Source organism: Penaeus vannamei, chromosome 18 (assembly GCF_042767895.1).
Source record: "Penaeus vannamei isolate JL-2024 chromosome 18, ASM4276789v1, whole genome shotgun sequence".
Lineage (NCBI taxonomy): Eukaryota > Metazoa > Arthropoda > Malacostraca > Decapoda > Penaeidae > Penaeus > Penaeus vannamei.
The window spans coordinates 25,264,062-25,286,561 of record NC_091566.1 but is presented as its reverse complement, the minus strand read 5'-3'; the positions used below and the strand labels follow the sequence as shown (position 1 = coordinate 25,286,561).

General features: G+C 33.3%; 2 protein-coding genes across 12 annotated transcripts in view; one reads left to right on the top strand and one right to left on the bottom strand.

Annotated features, from left to right (window-relative positions):
• The window catches only part of Blm (Bloom syndrome helicase), a 17,137-nt gene extending 139 nt beyond the window's left edge, over positions 1-16,998 (top strand). The window contains exons 1-27 of one of the 11 annotated variants that reach the window (XM_027350592.2): positions 1-7; positions 2,245-2,416; positions 2,770-2,879; positions 3,209-3,304; positions 3,660-3,868; positions 4,026-4,274; positions 4,501-4,615; positions 4,903-5,099; positions 5,360-6,035; positions 6,223-6,326; positions 6,590-6,738; positions 7,247-7,433; positions 7,782-7,910; positions 10,078-10,170; positions 10,342-10,423; positions 10,565-10,712; positions 10,866-10,997; positions 11,759-11,945; positions 12,232-12,309; positions 12,444-12,639; positions 12,832-13,013; positions 13,790-13,946; positions 14,128-14,318; positions 14,494-14,687; positions 14,897-15,027; positions 15,409-15,571; positions 15,833-16,998. The exon at positions 1-7 is cut by the window's left edge and continues 103 nt beyond it. In XM_027350592.2, the coding sequence (XP_027206393.2) occupies positions 1-7; positions 2,245-2,416; positions 2,770-2,879; positions 3,209-3,304; positions 3,660-3,868; positions 4,026-4,274; positions 4,501-4,615; positions 4,903-5,099; positions 5,360-6,035; positions 6,223-6,326; positions 6,590-6,738; positions 7,247-7,433; positions 7,782-7,910; positions 10,078-10,170; positions 10,342-10,423; positions 10,565-10,712; positions 10,866-10,997; positions 11,759-11,945; positions 12,232-12,309; positions 12,444-12,639; positions 12,832-13,013; positions 13,790-13,946; positions 14,128-14,318; positions 14,494-14,687; positions 14,897-15,027; positions 15,409-15,571; positions 15,833-16,121 (4,623 nt within the window). In that variant the 3' untranslated portion in view covers positions 16,122-16,998. Of the gene's footprint in view, positions 24-2,244; positions 2,417-2,769; positions 2,889-3,208; positions 3,305-3,659; positions 3,869-4,025; positions 4,275-4,500; positions 4,616-4,902; positions 5,100-5,359; positions 6,036-6,222; positions 6,327-6,589; positions 6,739-7,246; positions 7,434-7,781; positions 7,911-10,077; positions 10,171-10,341; positions 10,424-10,564; positions 10,713-10,865; positions 10,998-11,758; positions 11,946-12,231; positions 12,310-12,443; positions 12,640-12,831; positions 13,014-13,789; positions 13,947-14,127; positions 14,319-14,493; positions 14,688-14,896; positions 15,028-15,408; positions 15,572-15,832 lie in introns of all 11 variants that reach the window. The other 10 variants (XM_027383851.2, XM_027383850.2, XM_070133033.1 and 7 more) reach the window with 10 other exon arrangements.
• The window catches only part of LOC113799896 (uncharacterized), a 12,039-nt gene continuing 6,429 nt past the window's right edge, over positions 16,891-22,500 (bottom strand). Inside the window, exon 2 of the mRNA XM_027350597.2 lies at positions 16,891-22,500. This exon is cut by the window's right edge and continues 1,870 nt beyond it. Coding sequence (XP_027206398.2) covers positions 22,031-22,500 — 470 coding nt within the window. The 3' untranslated portion in view covers positions 16,891-22,030.

The window sequence follows — 22,500 nt, the reverse complement described above, 5'->3', positions numbered from 1 at the left end:
TTGAATGGTTATAATGAGTCTGGGTAGTAGTTACTGGCTGTTATGTTTGAGTTGCATGTTTGTTTATGTCTGGTTGTAATGCGTACATTTACGTGAGCGAGTTGCTTTTGTATTTTTTATGATTAAGAATTGAAATGGGTGTTGGTGGTCACCTAGATCAGTTAGTATGATGTAGAAGGTTTTGATGTTTCGCAAAGTTGTTATTATGGTGATTCCACGGTCGGTGGTGATATTCACCCCCCCCCCCTCCCACTATCTCCTGCTATAGGCTTAGCTCGGTTAGAAACTGATTTGTATGGAATTAGAAATATAAAACTAAAAGAAAAGCAAAGTGAGATGCATGACAAGGAATTCTGTTTGGTAATTTTTCAGGATACCTTCGCATAATGGATGGCAATGGTTTTGGTGTCGATGTATGCCTCTCACTATCTACTATCCAAATTTATCAAAATTACGCCATGGAAACTCACTCGTTACCAACATTCTTGGCCCTGATAGCAGGGGAGCTCATTAAAGGTACTAGGGAAATTAAGCAATATAGTGACAATCTATTTATATTATTCATATCTTACCCGACAATTTCCCCTATACCTTTCATGCCCTTCTGTGCTATCGGGGCCAAGAATGTGAGGGTTTGGAAGGGTTCCACATCATAATTTCTACATATGTGTACTAAAGGGTGAGAGTAGTCCATTGATACCAAAATTGCTGCAATTGGTTATGCAAAGGTATTAGGAGAAATTACCTTCCTTTCATTTAAGAGGGGGTATTAGGTGACTCTAGTATATCATAAAACAGGTCTTGTAGTGAGCCAAAGTATGTTGCTCCTGGAAAACATTAAAAATTTTATACATAATACTATAGACTTAATTCATGTGTGCTTAACCCTTCAAGAAGCTTATACACCAAACATTTTCATGATTTGTTGTACAAGTTTCCAACCAGGAGATTTAGTAGACCTAGCCTAGCTTCATTGAAACTAATGAAAACATATCCGTTATCTAACCCAAACTAGCAATTGTTCAGAAAACAACCCTACAGAAAGAGGTTGAAATAAAAAAACCTGTGTGTATATTCAGGTAAGCTAAAATATATTGATTTCATAGAGGATTTATAATCAAGTAAGGAACCAATCCTTACTATCTTGCCAGAATATCCCTAGGAAAAGTTTGCTGACCTTTGTATGTATACAGAGGACTGGATCTATGGCCCTGCTTTGGGGTCCTATTTGGAACATAACTCCCAAAACCCCAACTTAAACTTGACTCCTTAACTTAGTTTTCTAAGGTTGAAGGTTTGATTTAGGGTATTCTCAAGGCCTGGCTAAAAGAGAGAGATTTTTAAAAGTTTCTTATGATTTATATTGCACAGTCCAGTTAAAATTTATTGTGAATGAAAATAGGTTTGTACCTAGGCCTACTTACAATGCGCAGGGTAAAAATTTTACATTGAATCACTGATAAATTTAGATATATTTTTTGACTGTCCTAGGCCTTGCAAACTGAAAGTGAAAAGGTTATTTCATTAGTGACATGAAAAAGCACTATATGCATTGTATAGCATTGACGTATTTCTTTGCTTGATGATAAACTGCCAGGAAGGTACATTTGATTTGATTGATTTGTAAATTGAATAGCCTAACTTTATTAATTTCAGTTTTCAGTAACTAAACTATGAAGAAAAGTCGTAGAATTCAGTGAGCTGTCTATTTCATCTGCTGGATCCTAACCTTGATATGTTCTTAATTATACTGTATTTAGATTTTTATAACCCAGTATGTATGATAATATGTATAATTTTGCTCTCCTTGTCATCTATTATCTGGACAAGAGCACAAAGCTTTTGATATATATGTTGCCTGCCATTTTTTGTGTTGTATTTAAGTTCTTTTTGTGTAGAACTAAAATACTGTTTTTTTTATCATGATATTATTCATCAGAAATTACTTGCTTTTACATTATTTTATGGGTTTCATATTTAAATGAAATTGTGATCACTCATTACTGAATAGCCCCAAATAGAAATTACCATTTTCTGTTTTCCGGTGATTAACTAAGTAAATGCATGGTATATGTTTTTATTTTATCTGCCCTTGACTTGATGTTTCAGTCATTGCTGTTTTTTATTATGATTATGTAAAATCTTTTAATTTTTTTGGTTACTTAGTATAACTAACAAGGATTTGTATTTTTGTACGTGTATGTTTTTCACAATTTTTGTTTTATTTTTTGCACTTCCTTTCAGTTCTTGCAGATAGGAATAAAAAGATGTCTAAAGTAGTCAAACGCCGTGTTTTGGGCCGATCCCCAAGGCAGAAGAGGATGGTTGACTTTTTCAGTAATCCAGAGACAAAGACCTCAAAAGAAAGCGCTCTTTGCCAGGCGGAGAAGAAGATAACAAAACCAGTTGCCACAGTGTTAGTTGTGAGATGTGTTGTGTGCTGAGATGGTGATGATTTTGGTGTCTGTGTTAGTCATATGTGTTTGTGAATGGTCAGTTGGACTGAAAGATTCTGTGAGGGGAAGCCTTGCTTTTTTTTTATACTTTTCTGTTTTGTTGGACTTTTTTTGTTTTATTTGAGTTGTTTTCTATTAATAGCAAGTTTGTTTCAAATAGTTTTATTAATAACTCATTTACAGTGTGTATCTTTCATAGTAACACTAAGAAAAATTCTTATTCTTACCTATATCAAGATATAGCACTATATATTATATTCTTAAATTACAGAGGTTAAAGATAAATGTTACACTGTTGTTATTTTTCTACCAGATCTCCTCAAGTCATCACAAAGAAACCAGAACCAGCAACAGTATCCAATTTTATGCTCATGGATGATGAAGATTTTGATGACTTCTGTGACTTTGATATTGAGCCTACATGTAAGAAAGGTAGATATATATATATATATTTATTTTCTTGCCTATTGTGTGTACAGACATGCTTATATATAGAAAGAGAAAGAGAGAGAAAGAGAGAAGGAGAGAATGAGAAGGAGAAAAAGATTTTATACGTCTGTGTGTATGTATGTATGTGCATATATTCATGCATGTAATTTTTAGCATTATCATAAACTAACATAAACACAGAGTATTAGGGACAGATAGGTAAGAAGTTCCATGATCCTATACAGATATAATTATTTTTCTGAAAACTCATGGCCATAATATCACTGACTTTTTATTGATTATTTTTTAATTATGCAATTTAGGTAAATCCCCAGCAGAAAAAAAGAGCGCAGAAACAAATCAAGAGAAGCAAGAGGAAACGGAGGAAGAAATCCCACCAACACAGAGCTTAGACAAAGGTAATTTCATTGTTATCTTTGATTTTTCATTGGCACCTAAAGCAATTGCATATAATTTCTTACTGATTTGTATTCACCCATTTGTCTGTATTCTGTTTCTCTTATTGTCTTTGTCAGTCAGAATTTCTTTTTTTTTTTCTTTTGTCTTGTCTTGCTCTGTCATTTTGTTTACCTCTTAGTGTTTCACTTTTTCCTGCATTTTTTCTCTTCTTGTCACCCATCTTCCTTCTATATTTCTCTTCCAGTTTTGGATAATTAATCAAACTTTTACAGCAATTCTGTTTTCTTTTTAAGCCTACATTTTATTGCTTCTTTGAGCCAGATTTTAATTAAGATCACCATTATTCCTTCCCAGGTAAATTATCTTTAAGTAAATCTAGCCCTGGAACTAAGGATAATGATTTAAAGGAAGAAAAGAAGGAAAGGGTGGAGGAGGCGGATAAAGAAGAAATACTGTTACTAAGAAAAACAAGAAGGAACAACAAAATCATTATCAGTTCTGATGAGGAAGAGGATTTAGAAAACAGCATTGAGGACTATTCGCCAGTTAAGGATGCGTCAGAGGTAATGAGCATCTTTTGGAAAGAATATTTGATTATTAGTTTGCCTTCATAGTATTAGCTCAATAATTTGATTTTGTATATCATTTTCCTATACTGCACATATATGTACTCTCAGTTCTGATTCTTTAGTATTACATTTCAATGTCTCATTTCCTCAGAAGGAAACACATAAGAAAACTTGCGTGAATGAGGATGATATCGACTTTTTCGATTTTGACAACGAAGAAGAAAGTAAAGATGAAGTAAATGAAGATGATTCTGAGAAAGAGAATAAAGGCATCCTTCAGCCACCACCAGCGAGAAAAAATACACGATCACTGCTAAGCACCTCATTCAACTCCAAGTGTCCACCTGACACAACAAATGAGATGGATGATATGGACTTTTTTGAAGGCATCACAAGCCAGGTGATATTTTCATGGGTTTAAATATTTCATAGTGTTTAGTATTACTTATAGAGTGAAGTCATAGACTCTTTTCTTTCTTTCTTTTTGTCGTTATAGATGTGCCACAACTTTTAAATGATACAATATCTGTTCATATATGTAAAGAGACAAGACTGCTCATTGATGGTAGCATAAGATTTACAGAATTGAAAGAAGTGAAATAATAAGTAGAGTCTATAAATTACAGGTAGATGAAAAGTTTGCAGATGCTCCAGTCTCTTCCCCACTGGTAAATCTAAGCACTCAGAAAGTACTTCCGTCTGCAGTATCAGACAATGTGCCAGCTGTTAATGGGAAGTCTGGTAAGATATGGTTCTTACTTATCAGACTATATCAGACTTTGTTTTAGAGAATTTCACATACCTATTTAATCACTTCATTTTTAGTGTTATAGAAAAGAAGCAGTTTACAGTGATGAAGTACATAGAGTAAAATCATATCACTTATGTATTAAGAATTGGAAAAAATATGATCTTCTTTCCCTTCATATTGCAGAGAATACAAGGAATATCTATTTACGATGAATACAAAAACCTATAAAACTATTTGACCATGATTTTTTACAATTTTTAATTCATTGGTTTTGTAGAAAAAGAGATGAATGAAGAGGCCTTGCAACCTCCAAGAAGCCCTGTGTTGACTACCAAGAGAGCAGAGCCTTCAGAAAGTCTTCAGATTCCCCTGGAGCCCAGCTGTAAGCAGCCCCAGATGGCCAAACCACCAGCAAAGTCTTCCAGTTCAAGTGTCATATCAGTTGACCAGATACTTAAGCATCCTGTTTTGCGAGTGAGTTTTTGTCTTCCTTCTGGGTGATTGTATTAATTGAATTATGTGTTTCATGTTTTAAGCATGTGATATCGTGATTGGAAGATCTTGATTTATGAAAATTGCATTATAAGAAGATTGATATGCCTTTACTGCAATTTTTTTTGTTTTGAGAAATAAGCCATATTTGTGTAGGTTAAATTTTTTCTTCTAGTAATTTCTCTTTTAATTTTTTAATATTTTCTATTGAAGATGTGACAACTTTATTTTATGAATTTCAGGTAAGTGAGATTGAAGAAGATGATTTTGCCATTTTAAAGAACCTAAGATCATCTTTATTTACCATGATGTCGGAGATGTTTATTAATATTCCTGTTGAAACACTCAAGCAAGTACCTGATTATGATTATATCAAACATATGAAAATTGTTAATGCTTTCTCCAAAATTGCCAAACTCTTCGACCGAGGAAAAGAACTAATGTTAACAAGGATGGATGACTTTGATGAGTATGATGTACCTCAAGGAATGAGTCTCAGTCCAAATGATAAACATTACAGGAGGACAGTACAGAGCCTCAGGGCAAGTTCATTGGAAGATGAGGTAGGTAGTACCTACAATGCAGATACTGCTAAGAGAAAAATAAACCTGGGCAATGATAGACCCGTGGCAAGTGAGCCAGACACTAGCATTGCCAGTCCTGCATTCCGTCCTAAGCTAGGGATTTTGACAAGCAACCCCACCACAGGACGCTCCAGTGTGAGTAATTACTCATGTGGAGATAGCTTCTTTGATGTTTCCTTCACCCAAGAGGCTGCTAATGGCACCCAAGGTAAAGTCGAGCCACCCAAGACTGCCACACCCAAGTTTTCCTTTGGAGGGAAGAAAAGTTTGAGTACAAGCACCCCAGGAAATCCTTCGCTCCCTGAGCCATTGAAATTGAATTTAGCCAGTAAAGGTGATTTTCTAGTTTTTGGGTTTCTCATAATGTTAACTTGCTCTCATGAGTAAAACAAAGTTGAATTTGAACTTAATTGTTTAAATTGATGGTTTGCAATGAAGACAGCTCATTCAGATATATGATATTATTTTTTATATTATCTGCATTATATATTATATATATTAATTCATTGTTCTTTGATCAGTTAAACCTAGTCAGCATATTGAAGAGCCAGATCCATCAGAATTCCCTGATTTTGACATGGATTGTGATTTTCTTGATGAACCTCAGACACAGTACAGTAACAACGTAAGTATCCAAGAGTATATTTTATCCATACTTAAATATTTGAAGAAAGTGATGTGGAACAATATAAAAGAGATAGATTGGTTATTTTCTGTCATATGAGTTATAACTGATGCCTTGTCTTGAATAAAGTGAAGGTTATAGCAATAAAAAGTACATGAGAGTGAAATATTGAATAGATAGTAAAATATTTACTTTATCCTCATGACATCTCAACATTTTATTCCCTTGATCATGATTATCAAAAATTACCTTCTTGCCTGCAGAAGCCTTGCAGCTTTGGAAACTTTTCTCAGAAAACAAACAGTAAGGCAGTCCCCATCAAAACAGGAAATGCAGAAAATAATTCTCAAGCGTTTGACGATGACTTTGATGATGACCTTGATGAGTCTATGACACTGGGGTCAGGAGTGAGGTGAGAAAATTTAGGTGTCTGCCTTATTCACTTGAAATTTGAAATTTGATAGAGTTTACAACAGTCTTCAGAGGATAGTAGAATATTAAATAATTGAAATTAGAATTCTAGGTCTGGTAACATAAAGGTATTCTGTATTCAGAAATCTGAAATTTGAAAGTTTGTCTTTAACTTGCCTGTTGGTGGTAAAAAAAAAAAAAGGTTTAACTGACCTTTGAAGTTTTCACTTTTTACTTTTGTTAATCCATTTTGTAGAGTCCAGCCTCAACTGTGCCTTTAGATCTTAAGGTTGTACTCCTACATTTACTCTGTTTACCATAAAGATAATTAGTGATGTAAAGATAGCACGTCCATTTACTCTTCCTGCACAAAAATCCCCCCAATACAAATACTTGCTTGGCCAGTTAGCCTTATTAATCCTTGTCCGTAAATGATACTTGTCTCTGTGTGATAACTGGCTGTGATGGTGCTCCTTTAGGTCTCATAGTTCACTTTACTACATTTACAGGTATTTGGAAAATGGCAACATTGACTATACCAAAGTCATGTACAAAACACCAAAGAAGAATGGTACTCCTTCACCGAAGAAAAAAGGATCGGAGACACAAGCCCGATTCCATGGCAACATTAAGAATGATGGTCTTACTGGAGAGTTCAGTGGCATGAATTACCCACATACCAGGGAGATGTTAAAAGTAACTGAACATATTGTAAAGATTTGCTGTTACTATACAGTGGGATTTTTCTTTTCTTTTCTTTTCTTTTCTTTTCTTTCATTTTTAATATTATCATTATTTTTTTTTTTTACTGTTTTGATGCTTTGATGTATGGAAAATACCTCTCAGTTTGCTATTTCATGCAGTTAAACCCTTCTCTATTGTTTTGGAGTAATTATCTTTGAAACTGTCTATATCAACATTTGTTCTGGATAAAAGTTATGTTCCTGTTTAATTCAATAGTACAAATCTCAGTTTGACATTTTTAGCTTCCAAAATCTTTCTCTTTTATATGAATTAAAGGAAATTTATTTCTCGTTTGTACAGATATTTCATCAACGTTTTGGTCTGAAGAAGTTTCGAGAAAACCAGAAGGAGGTTATTAATGCAGCTCTTCTTGGGAAAGACTGTTTCGTGCTCATGCCAACAGGTGGTGGGAAAAGTTTATGCTATCAGGTAATCTAGAATGTAATTAATTTGTTTTGAAGAAGAAAGAAATTTAGTGCAATATATTTTTTTAAAGAAGGAAGATATTCATTACTGTAATTTGTTTAGGAGAAGGAAGTCATTCAGTTCCATGGTGTCTTATGATTTTAGAATGCAGGTTCCAGAAGGTAGAATTGAATTAGATCCTAGTAAGAATCTTGATCTTTCGCCTTATGTGAAGTGAAGATGTTCATAATTACACAGGATAGATAAGAAATGTACATGTAATAAATTAGTGTAATTCCATGTAGATTCTATAATTTCATTGCCAAACATTTTGCTTTCAGTATTATATAATTCAAGTAATTCAAGTAATAATTCAAGTGCATGCATTGTCCAGTGATATTTCATTACTTACTGTCTACTTCAGTATCATGTGACATGTGATCACTCAAAGTCTGAAAGCACTTACAGGTGTATTTATTCTTTTGATGTTTAATCTAAGGTTGTCCTGATTTAGTATAGCTTGTCAAACAGTGGAAGGCTTTTTTCCCATGGTTATTTTCTTTGTTAATGGGAAGTTTTAGTATGTAAGTAAGGAATTCTGATATTTTCTGGCAAGTTTCTTCCAGCTTCACTCCCTCCCCTCCAAAAAAAGAAAATATACCCCAATACCCTTGAAGTCAATCATTTGCACACTTCATGTCGTCTCTTCTGACAGGTGAATGAATGGATTAAGTTTTAAATCAGAATTCTCATTATGTATAGCATACCCCCCCCCTCCACATACATAAAAAACTCCATTCCCACATACCCATTGTAACCACCTTGTCTTCCTGAATCACTCATATGAGTGCAAAACATTCAGCGTGTGGGGATTAAGAGTTTAGTGATTTTAAACTAGTAATATGATTACATACTATCCATACCATAAGAATAGCTACTGTAAAAATGCAAATATGAACATGAATATGATTGCATAAAAAATAGTTATTCATTACTGTTATTTATACACATGGTTGGTACCAGTAATTCAGTAGTCTATGAATTTTCTATATTTTTCATGTATGAAGGAAGTGATTCTTCATATTCTTTTTTCTTTTGAGAATATAGGTTTAGCTTGATCTACATCTCCTTGATCATTGATTGTAGCTAAACACTGAAAATGGCCTGCTTTGGATTTACTTCCTATTTAAGTCTGTAGTTTTATGAATTGAATTTGGGGAATTTACTGGACAATGATCTTTGAATTTTACTTACAATGCTGAAACTACTAGACAGATTTGGCTGTGCGACAGGGAATTAGTTTGAATGAAAATTATCTTTCATATTTCATAAAAAGAGAGTTAGAGAAACTGCAAGGGATTGCATTTTTTTCGTAGTTGTTAAAGGAACTAGCATCTAAAAAGCTAAAACTATGCAAAACCATCAGCGAAAAAGTGTCTTTCTGACTCACAAAAATAAAGCTTTTCTGCTCTCCCAATATGATAAACAAATTTAAGCCTTAGCTGCAGCTCACTCTGAAGACTGTAGCCACTTTTTTCCACTAAAGACATTTGGCAACAAAAAATTATCTTATTTTGGTACTTGAGTTTAATTAATGTTTTTCGCATGTGATACCAACAGTAGTTCTGAATTTTTTTATTAAAGATTTTGTGCAATTAAACGGTTTCTGTCCTATAAAAAATCAAGCTGCCATGTAGATGATAACAGCTTGATATGTAACAGGTTTCAAAGTGTGTGATAATATCTTGTGTTTTCCCCATGAACTATCCATTTTTGCCATGCAATTTCTGAATTTGTTTATGCTCCTAACATTCACCATGTATGTAAACCAGTGATGGGAAAGAAGCTCTTCTGAATCTTACTACTGTTTGTGGATATGTTCTATAAGAGATTCAAGAGATGTTCAACAGAACATAATGGAAGCGAAAGCATACCTTTCAGACTTTCCTATCTATTTGAGGAACCAGGCAACTGATTTGTATTTAAGTGTCAAAAGGCACACATGTACAAACAGAGCCATAGTTCCACAAATCACCATGGGATGAAAAGATAAATATTTAACACTTGTGATTGACAGTGACAGGGCAACCATTAGTTAATGTGACCTGTACTGCCTAGATAATGTGTGGGCTATAAAGAGAAGAGTTAGTAATGTGTTTCTAACCCAATGCTCTTCCTATTTTTCTTGAAGCTGCCTGCATGTGTCACAGAAGGTGTAAGCATTGTCGTCTCACCCCTCAAGTCACTTATCCAGGACCAAGTGCAGAAACTGGCTTCACTGGATGTAAGAGTCAAATATCTTTGTTTAGTATATATAGCTACTGTGTATATCTGTATTAGAAATTAGATGTAATATCTTATCACAAGTATTTTGGAAGGTATGTAATTAGATATAATACACCTTTGCATTCAGCAAGAATATTAAAGATTTTTTATTTATCTTTGTTTAAACCAGATTCCAGCAGCTCATTTGTCTGGGGATGTGACACAGAGAGATGAGACTCTTGTTTATTCAGAGTTGATGAAACGTGAACCAGGTATAGTATTAGATGAGTCTTCCAAGTGTTCATAAAGCTGCATTCCATATTTTCTGTCAGGAAGTTATCTTTCTCTTAGTAGCATTCTGAATATATTCTGAGTTCTTTGTTGTTTCTAATGCTGTGGATCATGCCTTCTAGGTTTGAAGCTGCTCTATGTCACACCAGAAAAGATAAGTGCCAGCCAGAAATTTTGCAGTGTTCTAGAAACTCTCTACCAGCGGCAGAAGTTGGGAAGATTTGTCATCGATGAAGCCCATTGTGTGTCTCAGTGGGGACATGACTTCAGGTATGTCATATTTCAAGATGAAGAGAAGAAAGTGCATAAGGTTTGATAAATATATATTTTTTTATGAAGAGAAAAAAGTGTTTATATATTATATACTGCCAATAACTTAGTGTTTTATTTTAAAAGCTTCAAGTCAAATGATTTTTTTCACAGACCTGATTACAAGAAGCTGAACGTGCTGCGACAGAGGTATCCTAATGTACCTGTTATTGCATTGACAGCAACGGCAACACCTCGCGTCAGAGTAGACATCTTGCATCAGCTAGGGCTTACTGACCCTAAATGGTACTATATAATACCTAATGATTATTTAACCTTTATTTGTTAACGCAATTATTCGGATGGCAAGAATACAAGCCATGCCCACAGTAATATAAGTTCATATACTGTCTTTACGTATAGATGGCTCTACAAGTGCTAAGTCCCCAAGGAGTCAATTATTATTCCTACCTATTTCACCTGTTTACCCTTTTCCTTGATTTTTGCAGTTTCTTTTGTATTGATTTATTTTCTTTAATGTTATTAATATTTTAATAATTGAATAATCATAATATTAATAAGAATAATAACATTTATCAATATTAATAATAATAGAAGGAAAAATACATTTTCCCGCTGTTTCATAGAAGTGGGAAATCAGGCGCCATTGCGAAGGACTCCTTGGTGGCTGAGTGCATGCGGAGCCATCTGTATAATAATAATAATTAAAAAAAAAAAAAAAATTATATTTCTTATTTCTTTTGTATTACTTATAGTACAGCTGAAGATTATGCCATGTTATGTTATTTGGTAGACTAGATTTCTCATAGGTGTAATAAAGTAAAGAAAGGTAAATGGATGAGCACAGCACAGCATTAAGCTAAAGTATGGGCTGTTGTTAAAGACCAATTGATATTATAGATGAATGGTCCCTTAAGTTTTTCCCTTTCATGATTTACAAAATGGTACTCAGTGGTGACATGGAGTATTTAATGCTGTATTGCTCCAAATGTTCAAGGAGTTTTAACACTAAGGAACTGAAATTAATGAAAGCTCTTCTCTGACAGGTTCCTAAGCAGCTTTAACAGATCTAACTTGAAGTATGAAGTGTTACCCAAGAAAGGTAAGAAAATCACCACTGAAGTTTCTGCTATTATCAAGGCAAAATATGCAGGGCAATCGGGCATCGTTTACTGTCTCTCAAGAAAGGAATGTGACACGACTGCCGATGACTTGGCTAGAGCTGGGATTAAGGTGAGTCTTCTGTAGTGTAGATACAGTATTTGCAGTTGTGAGATATATATATGTATTTTTTTCTCTCTCTCTCTCCATATTTTTTAAGTTTCTGAAAGATTTAGGAATTCATATTCTTTAAAAAGTAGTTTATATTAATATTTGTTGTTTTTTCATTTTAAAATTAGAGAACTATATGATGTTATTAGCAGTTATCTATATGCAGATAGTTACCATTAGTTCTATTAGTGGACCGAGAAAGTCTCTGTGATTCTTGTTTTAATATTTCATATACAATTGGTTTTAGGCGGTGAGTTACCATGCTGGTCTAACTGATAATCAGAGAGTCAACGTTCAGACACAGTGGATCAACGACAAGTTTAAGGTAAATAACTATTAAAATTCAGTTATTTATTTTTAAAGTTTGAGGGTCTGAGGAAACAGAATAGAAAAATATAATTTTTATTTTTTTCTTAATGTTCCATATATGTGCATATATATTTCTTTTCTTTATTTTAGGTTGTGTGTGCAACTATAGCCTTCGGTATGGGCATAGACAAGCCCGATGTGCGCTTTGTGATTCACTACTCACTGCCAAAGAGTATAGAAGGGTATTATCAGGAATCAGGTAGAGCAGGCAGGGATGGAGAGATTGCGGATTGTATTCTGTTTTACAGTTATGGAGACATGCACCGCCTTAGAAAGATGATTGACAGTAAGCAGTATTTGTATTACGGAAATGAATGTATATTTGTAGTTTATTTTTTATTTTTTATTAATTTTGTGTTTGTCTTATTGTTTATACTTGAGAAAAAATTAGATTCCATTCAAGTTTAAATAGACTGAAATGTTTAATGAATCTATCAGTACTTGATTGACTGTCTTCTCAAATTTCTGCCCATGACAGTGGACAGAGAGAACTGGGAGGCCAAGAAGACACATTATGACAACCTTTGGCGGATGGTGGCGTACTGTGAGAACAAGATGGATTGCAGACGGACACAGTTGCTCAACTACTTTGGTGAAATCTTCAGCAGAGAGAAATGCAAGATGGACAGAGTCACTGCTTGTGATAATTGTAAATATCATGTAAGTAACTCTTTGAATTCAGTTAGGTATACCAGCATGTGCCTTATATAATATGACTGAGCTCTATGGTTTACCCTGACATCTGGTTTATATTAGCTGATATTCTTCTGGTTACATAGTACATTTTTATCAAGTTAAGAGTGTACATAGACTACAGTTTTGGTAACTTGCCATCAGTAATGTAAGGTATTTGGTTTCATTACAAAATTATATTTAATTAACATGTTACTGTTTTTCTTCTCATAAGAGGAGTTCTGAGAATGATTTTGATTTCTTGTTCAGGTTTGTGATAAAAATGTGATTTTGAAAATTTAAGAAATCTTTTTATATGGGTAGTTTAAAAAAAATTTATGTAATGACAGACTTGTGGATATTTCTTGTCTCAGGATTCTATTGTTCTTAATTTTTTATGGATATTTTCATATTTTCCTTATGGCTGCTAGGATCTGAGGAAAAAGGTATGATTTTTGTATATCTTAGATTATGAGTCTTAGTTACTGTAGGAGATTATGAGTCTTAGTTACAGTAGGAAAAAGATTTTGAATATCTCGGCAAAACTTTGCCTAGATTTTTCCTCTATCTCTTTTTGCTATTTTTCCCCCTTTTTTTTTTTTTGCATTTATTAATTTTACTTTATGTCTGCTTTATGTGATGCTCAAGAGGAGTACAAATGGAAATAGTGGAAGAAGTAAAATTTTCATTTTAGGACAAAAAAGCATTTTGTATTCTTATCAAAATAATATATATATTTTTTTTACATCTGATTCATCAAACAGGAATCGTATCAAAAAGTGGATGTCACTCGTGAGGTCAGAGCCATCCTTCAGGCAGTGAGGCAACTGTGCACAGGTGGCAGGTGGTCCAATAACTTCACTATCAATCATTTTGTTGATATCTTTAAAGGATCTGAAGCCAAGAAAATTGTTGACAATGGTAAGTAGATAATACATGTACAGACTTGTACAATGCTTGAGCAGTTTTTGGCAAACAAAAGGAGTATGTAGTTGCAGTGTTTATGAAATATGTTTGGATTTGAAAATGAAAATATTAAAAGTTGGTAATTTGTTAAAGGTCAGGGTAGACACGAATTGTTCCACAAAGCACATTTTCACAGGCCACAACAGACACCCTCTACATGGGATAGGTAAGTCATGGTCTCGTAATGAGGTTGAACGCCTCTTCAGAAGACTCGTGCTTGAGAGCTACTTACAAGAGGACATGGTCATAACAAGAGATGAAATGGCCTTTGCATACCTCCGTCCTGGAACAAAGTGCCAGCAGTTCCTCAACAATGCCAGTGCCAAGGTAGTCAGTCTAGATACTTTTGCCTAGATGTATAGAAAAATATTTAAAACTATCATTTATAGAGCTTAATCACCAGTGCATATGGAATCTAATTTCTTTGAGGCAAGACGATAATGAGTAGATAGTGGATATCTCTGTAATGTAAAGCATTTAAACTTTGCTTCTATTTATCCAGTTTGAGTTTGAGATGAAAGGAGCAGCGAAGGACAACCAGAATGATGCCAATGATGCAGACCTTGCAAATAGTGAGGATGAAGAGCTTAAGCAGTTGCAGAATGAGTGTTACCAGGCTCTGCTGCAGACAGTTAAGGAACTCGCAGCAGCTAAGGGTGTCAATTACACTAATATTATCAACATGGTGGCTTTAAGGTATGGTGGTACTGTTATACATGAGGATTTAGTATTGAGGGTACCATTGGGCTTAGTTTTGATATTTCATAGCTAACATCCATGTAAATTTTGCTAGAACACTTGCTTTGATTGGTATAATTAGGAAGAATGCAAGATTTCACATTGGTCTTTTGACTTAAATTTATTCATTACAAAAATGCTTTGAATATTTCTCCCAATTTTTTCAGATTGATGTCGAAGTCTCTTCCTGAGAGCGAGGAAGAGATGCTCAGAATACCTCATGTAACTAAAGCAAACTACGACAAATATGGTCATTCTTTGCTTGACGTCACTCAGCGTTTTGCTGCACAGAAGCTAGGTGCGTTTGCTTATTTCTTGGGTACAGATTTAGTTGGAATGTTCTCTACTTGACTATCAGAATCATGAGATCTCTATATGTATTTTGTTGTAAATACGGTACTGTTTTTCAAAATTAACTAATTAAATTTTGATTAATCTACTTACTTTTTTAAATTGTCATTATTATGATTATAACTCTTATTTTTATTGGTTGATGATTACACTTATTAGGATAGTGGTCATTATGATTGTTATTATTATTATGAGTAGTATTCTTGATATCATTAGTATTGTTATTAATATTATTGTTTTTCTCTATCTATTTGCATATGTATTGATACATGTACTAATATCATCAGTCATCAGTATTATTAATTTTAATTACTTGTTCTTTTAACAGTAATTCTGAGTGATAGAGCTGATGCAGAATTTGACGAATCAGGTTTCAATGATGGGGATGGAGACACAACTGGATGGCTCAGTTCGGTTTCTGCTCCAGAACCCTCATCGAGTTCCTCTCCGTATTTCGGAAGAGGAAACCTGACTCGTAAATTTGGCAGAGGGTAAGTCTCACTGCTAGACATTTTTCATGTAGTGTGTAACTGAGTGAGTTTGAATTTAATGTGATATATATATAGGTATATATATAGGTATAGGTATAGGTATATATATATATATATATATATATATATATATATATATATATATATATATATATATATATATATATATATATATATATATATATATATTTATACATATATTTATATTTAAAAAAAAGAAAGGAATAGAAAAGCAGGAAATAAAAAAAAATTTACTTGCAGGGTAAAACGGAAAAGGAAGTACACTGGGGGAGCAAAGCGAGGAAAGTACACAAAGGCCAGCTCTGGAGACACCACCTACAGTCCCACCAAGACAGCTCGCTCAAGAGGTGCAAGCTCTCGCGCGGCATCTTCAGCAGGACGGGGCCAGACCAGAGGATCCAGGGGAGCAGGGGCGAGAACAGCAGCTTCAGCAGCAGCAGGAAGAGGTCAAGCAGGTAGCAAGCTTGGCCTCTTAAACATTCCAACACCGCGGTCCTTCATGCCACAACCTAGGGTTGTGCAGCTCTGAGCATGGTGTAATGAGAATCTTTGTTCATCAGAAGCTGAGCATTGAACATTTGTAAGATATAGGTCATCTGTCATACATTTTGCATTCTTCATTTTCTGTCTAACTGGAAGTGCCTGATATTCATTTCTGCAAAATTGTAAATCTTCATTCAGCATAGAAAAGAAAAAAAAATCCAAATTTTATGTGCTTTTTCTAGTACATTACCAAATTTACCAGATTTGAGCCATAAGTAAAGGGCACTTTACTTATGGCTTACCATATGGATATTATATATTTCTATTTTTTAATTGTGTGATAAGGTTTCAATGGAAAACATATTTCTGTCCTCCAGGGAGAGTTATTTTAGGCTTAAATCATCCTGTTTACCTGAAGAATAATTATATAAGAGTCCTTACATCCATTTTCATTGTTTTAATTCCACTTTCTTGAAACTTCACTTAGTATTGCAGCTACCTCACAGACACTGTTATTCAATATATCCAAGTGAGTGAGTATTCTCCTGTTTTGATAAATTACTTATTTATCTCATATTCTTAGAGAAAATTATCTATTGTTTTAATTCCACTTTCTTGAAACCTCAGTTTGTATTGCAGTTACCTCACAGACAATGTTATTCAGTATATCCAAGTGAGTGAGTGTTTTCCTGTTTCTATACATTACTTATTCATGTCATATTCTTAAAGAGAGAATTATCTGTGTTTCCTACCCACTCTGTTATATGAATTTACAATGTATAATTCATTTTTCAGGATACAAATGGGACCATGTCTTAATGTATAAGGTTTATCAAAACCATCTTAACAGGAATATATATAGATATATATATTTATTTTACATTTCATAAACATTTTCAACAACATTAAATATGTGAATCTTTGCTATTGTGTCTTTATCTAACGTGGACAAATAAACCTACAATGTGTACATAAATAAATAAATAAAATTTTATTTATTTATTTATATATAATTATATATATATTTATACATATATATATTTATGGAAATATCAGAACAATACAAACTGCAGCCCCCCAAAATATCCTTACAAAATACAAAATAGAATACTGAAAATAGTAACAAAAGATAACATACAAGATCATATAAACTCACAAACAAACAAAAATGTGCAGCTTTTGAAGTCTGTCCTTTTTTTTAATTCTAGAACATGCTTCACATATTTTTTCCTTTCATTCTGACCTGGCTGGAGTTTTCCACAAGAGCAAGACAGAGAACCAATTTAAGGAGCTGAATTGAGTACTACCACAGCAGAATATAGGGAAGAGCAGAAGGAAATTGATTAACTATATGAAAGTTTGTTGCTGCCGGGCAATGAAGACTTAAGAGCTAGAACCTATCCTGCTGACAAAACATACATAAATGAAAAAATTGGCTTATTTCTCTGTGTAGGTGGATTTCTGCATGCTTATTTTTATAATTAATCACAATAGAATTTAATTTGCAATATTATCCCAGTTACTTTAAATATTACTTCATTTGGTACACACTATACATTTTCTTGAGAGTTATGTTAATGCAACAACTGAAACATTTCTGCTACTGGGGTTTTCAATGTTATTAAATCACCAAAGCATATGTTAATGCAGTTTCCTTACAGTATCACAGAACACAATTTTGTCTAAAATATAATTTTTAAAAATCTGAGATTTGGTAAGTAAATGTGCTGAAACAAAGCAACCACACAAATCTCAAAATAGACAAAAATATTTCATAATTACTAGATATAAGTTGAAACATATGTGATACATAAGATGTTATCATCAATCAATTTAACATATTTCTTAAGGTCAAACACTTTTAAAACTGTTGAGGTTCAAAAGTGTTTACTAATTTATCATATTCTTGCTGACTGCTTCAACCTAAGACTATTTACAAGTAAATTGGCAACTTCAAATAATCTATCAATTAACTTCCAATATACACCAATATTAATACAGTACAGTACACTCTTTACCACTCAATTACCCAGAATTATACAACTTAAAACTGGTCATTAGCAATCTACTAACCAGATATTTATGGCAAGGATCATTTGACTCATTGGATTATATGAAAATCTAGTACAATAGGTCTTTCATAAAAATATTGTATTTTAGACAACTCTCCACTGCATTTGATGTCATTTTGACACCCAGAATTTTCCTCTGACAGCTTTCAATAGACTGCCAATAGCAGGCATGTTTACAATGAACTGGGTAAAAGAAATTTCATGCTTTTCTTTTTTTCTTGGCAATTTTATTTCATTGCCAGGTATATTACCTTTTACATACACAGACAATACTGTTTTCATTCCACAAAATCAAGATCTAGTTACACTATGTATGTGTAAGGACTCAAAGTCTCAATGTAGGATCAGGCACACATTAATATTGGTACTCACTAAGATGAATTACTCAATAAATGTATAATTACCTGCATGAACCACAGACAATAAAAATTAAATGGAAACTTTACAAACATCACACCTTGAAAAAAAAGTTTTTTGCAATAACTAAATTATACACTATGAAGATATGCACAAAGAGTAAACATTGTACACTAGCACCTTTCAGTCTTTTTTCAAGCCCCAGAACAGTGGCAGGTCTCTTATTGTTCTAGTTAAATTACATAACCTATGGTAGGCTTGTATTCTCTAATGGCACAGGTATTAATTTTGGTTAATATTTTCTGTAAACTTCACCAAGGTCTTAGATAACCTAATTGTACAATTACTGTTTCTCTATATTTTACTTTTTAGAGGTATCTAACTCGTTAATATACCATCTCATTTAAAAATTGTTTTTCAGAACCATAGATTTGTTACCAGAATACATTCTTCTAATTATGATGGGCATCTCCTATTTTTTGTTCTATATCCTGTTCATTAGCCTGATAACTGACATACAGCTTCTTGTTTACAAAGTTCAAAGTTGTATACAAAAAAATCCTGCACAATGAAGTCAAAGTTGGATGTCTTCAGCCTTCATTGTAGTACAGCTACATAGAGATAAAGAGAAGTTTAAGTCTAGTTTGCTTTCTCGTTCTAATGCTTTGGAATCTTCATTTTTTTACCCTTATGGGGCACCATGAAAATAGCGAGATTTATTGACTGTAGTGTTTAGGTTAATCCATGTGAGAATTCTATTGGCATTTTGGCATAACTGCAACCGTCTAAAAATGGTCAGAGAGGATATAGAAAACTGCACATTCTTATAAATCGAAAAAGGGTAAACTAAAAACCAAATTCTGCCCATATAACTTTTTTCCCCAACTCATGGTATTTCTTTCGTTTAAAAATCAATCTGATGACTATTAACCTCCATTTGTTAACCCATCTCACAAAAAATAGAGAACTAAAATTATATAAAGAGCTTTTGTAAAACCAGGAGTAACATGTAAAAAAGGCACTGGTCTCTCACCATCTTTACTGATTATTCTGATAAGTTTCATGATGAAAAAAGTGCAATACTTACCATACTTATTATTTATAAGGCATGGGGGTATGCTGCATGTTATATCACTCGGTCCATTTTTATATCCCTTAACATTAGCTAAACTCTATGGATCACATAACTGAAAAATGAGGTTCCACAGTGTCTCACAAAGGGGCTACGTACTACATTTCCATGAAGCATTTTCATTACAAATAAAATACAAGGCTATCTGTGCTTACATACAGTGACAACTAGGACAATTTTCTAATCCTAAAAATAATATTCAGACAATGCGTGTTCACCCAAAAACTAAATTTTGTTAACATTGACAACAGAACTGAATGTTTTTTGGTTTGACAAAATAAAATGTGCATAATGGCTTCAAGGTATATTTGTACTTAGGATATGAATTATCATTTCTTTGAGCTGAACTCTTAGAAAGAAAAAAGGAAAAAAGAGAAATCTTGGAAAGCCATAAACAAAATACTTAAGATCAGGTTTGGTCAAACTGTACTGGGTCTCAAGTACTATCAAGTATGGCACTGCCATATATAAAACCGTCTACCACTTGTGTCATCAAAAACCATTTAAGCAGAAACATCCAGCTTCAGAAATACAGTGCTATAACATATTCTTTGGATTGTCTTGCCTTTAACTTCATTTAATAAAAACTGCCTGATGTTCATTCAGGTACAATCCTTTGCTTATTGTATGTTTTGAAAGAGCATATTTGCTGGTTAACCCATTGGATTTCTTTATCAATTTTGTTTACACATAACATCACTTCACAAGCACTTAATTACCAAGTTGTTGATCACTAGGCCAATCTGATCATACCTGTTCATCCCAATCTTCAAATTTCTTTTTGTTGTTTCTTTTATTAACAATTACTAACATTTTAGATTTTATTCACATTCTCATAATGCTGCTAACAATAAAAGTCATAAAAATTAAAACCTATTTTTTCAAAAATTCAAGGAATGTGGTAAACAGGTGAGGTCACATAGTCCTAGTAATTGTTTTTTTTTGGTGACTTGGTGCTTCTGGAGCTATTTACAAGTAAACATAATAAATAAAACACTTGCAGTGGCAATGAGTTAAAATCCTCACAGGTCAGATTATAATATACATATATATATCTCTCTTGGCACAAATTAGCAGTGAATAAGCTTTAGACTTTACAAAATAGGGTATATGCATTACAGAGAAAAAGAAAGTTTTAAAAAAATCAAGCAAATCTATCACTTTTACATGTTGCTAAATTCTCAAACACACTGGTTCTAATACATTTTAGATAACCCAAGTACTGACACAAAAGCACTTAAGACATTTAAATAATTACAACAAAAAAGCTCTCCTGGTGCTACCATTATGTAACTTTTACAAGTTCACTTAAGAAAACAGTACATGTACAGACACAAAGAGATTCCTTCAGCACAGAACAAAACAAAATTCAAACACAACATTATCATGCCACAACAACCTCTGACCATTGTATATATATTTTTTCTAAATATTCACCTAGCAGAGTGTCTTTGGGACAGTGATTGTAATTAATAGCTGTGCTGAAATCAGTGTTGTTTTTTTCATAAAATCATAAATGTTTTAAAACCAATTGCTATGATTCTTCTTTGGTTTAATTTTAAAGAAATTTGTTATAACCTTTCTCCTGTTGCTAAGTAAGTACCAATTTTACAAAATCTACAACAGAATAAAATAAATACCTACTGCATTCACCTACCAATATACAATAACTACACATTTCATGCTAAATAACTCTTCAGAAAACCCAACAATTCTAAACACACAAGCACTTTAACTGCAACATTAACACTAAAATAGATTGCAATATGTTAATAATATATCTGGTTTTGTACACATCCCAAGAATATAAGAATAGATCACCTACATTTCCTAGAAGTTTTTTTCTGTGACTTTACAAATGACTGGTCCTTCAATAAGATGTTAAATATTTGAGATGGAAAGAAAATTATTCTATGCACAAGTAACAACAATAACAACAACACCAAAATAAGATAGTTGCCTACTAATCTAAGTACTGGGTTGTTTACATATCTATTTATTAATTGCACTCAGTTCCTGAATAACAGCCACTTCTGAAAGAACAATTGAGAGGACTTGTGTCATTGGCTGTACATTTTGGACGGACTCAGTCTCAACATCAAGTAGATGTACCTTTTTAAAAATAATCATCAAAAAATAAATATCAGTGTTAATAATTATAATATACATATATTGATATGATGACAATGATAATTACTTGCCTTTAACATTCTGTGTAAATCAAATCTCTAAATGCATACATCTATTATTTTTCATAAGCCTAAAATCTATCCATCTTTTCCCTAAAAATATTTGTACATATTGCACGGTGAACAAATGAAAAGGTTGATCACATAAATAATTGTGGTACACTCTAGGAAGCACAAGTGACCAAGTAGACTGTCTCAAATCCAATCAAGCAGGAAGTTTCTTCTGCAATGCATTACTTTTTAAATTATCAACACTGTGGGACAGCAACATGTGGGTGCTGGTAGCTTCAGGGTCCTCGCTGCAATGGAACAGTACCTGGTGAGTGGAGAGGTCTATTGCAGATGAAAACTGTAGGTGGCATACTTGGCATTCATAACAATCTTCTTCATGTTCCACTTTGCAAATGTCTTCCTCACATTCTATTTTACAGACTACACTATTATCACATTCAACTTTGCAGACTGGATCCTGTTTATCAGAGCGGTTTGTCTGTGGGCATTGCAGGATTACACTTTGGATCAAACTTTTGTCATCTTTTGTGTCTTCGTGAGTGTCAAACTCAGTCTTCAACTCCCCATCTGTGTTCCCACTCACCAACATTTCACGTAAAATATCTGTAACGCTTGAAGTTTCTTGTTCTCTTTCTAAAATGCTCTCAGAGTGATTGGCTTCTG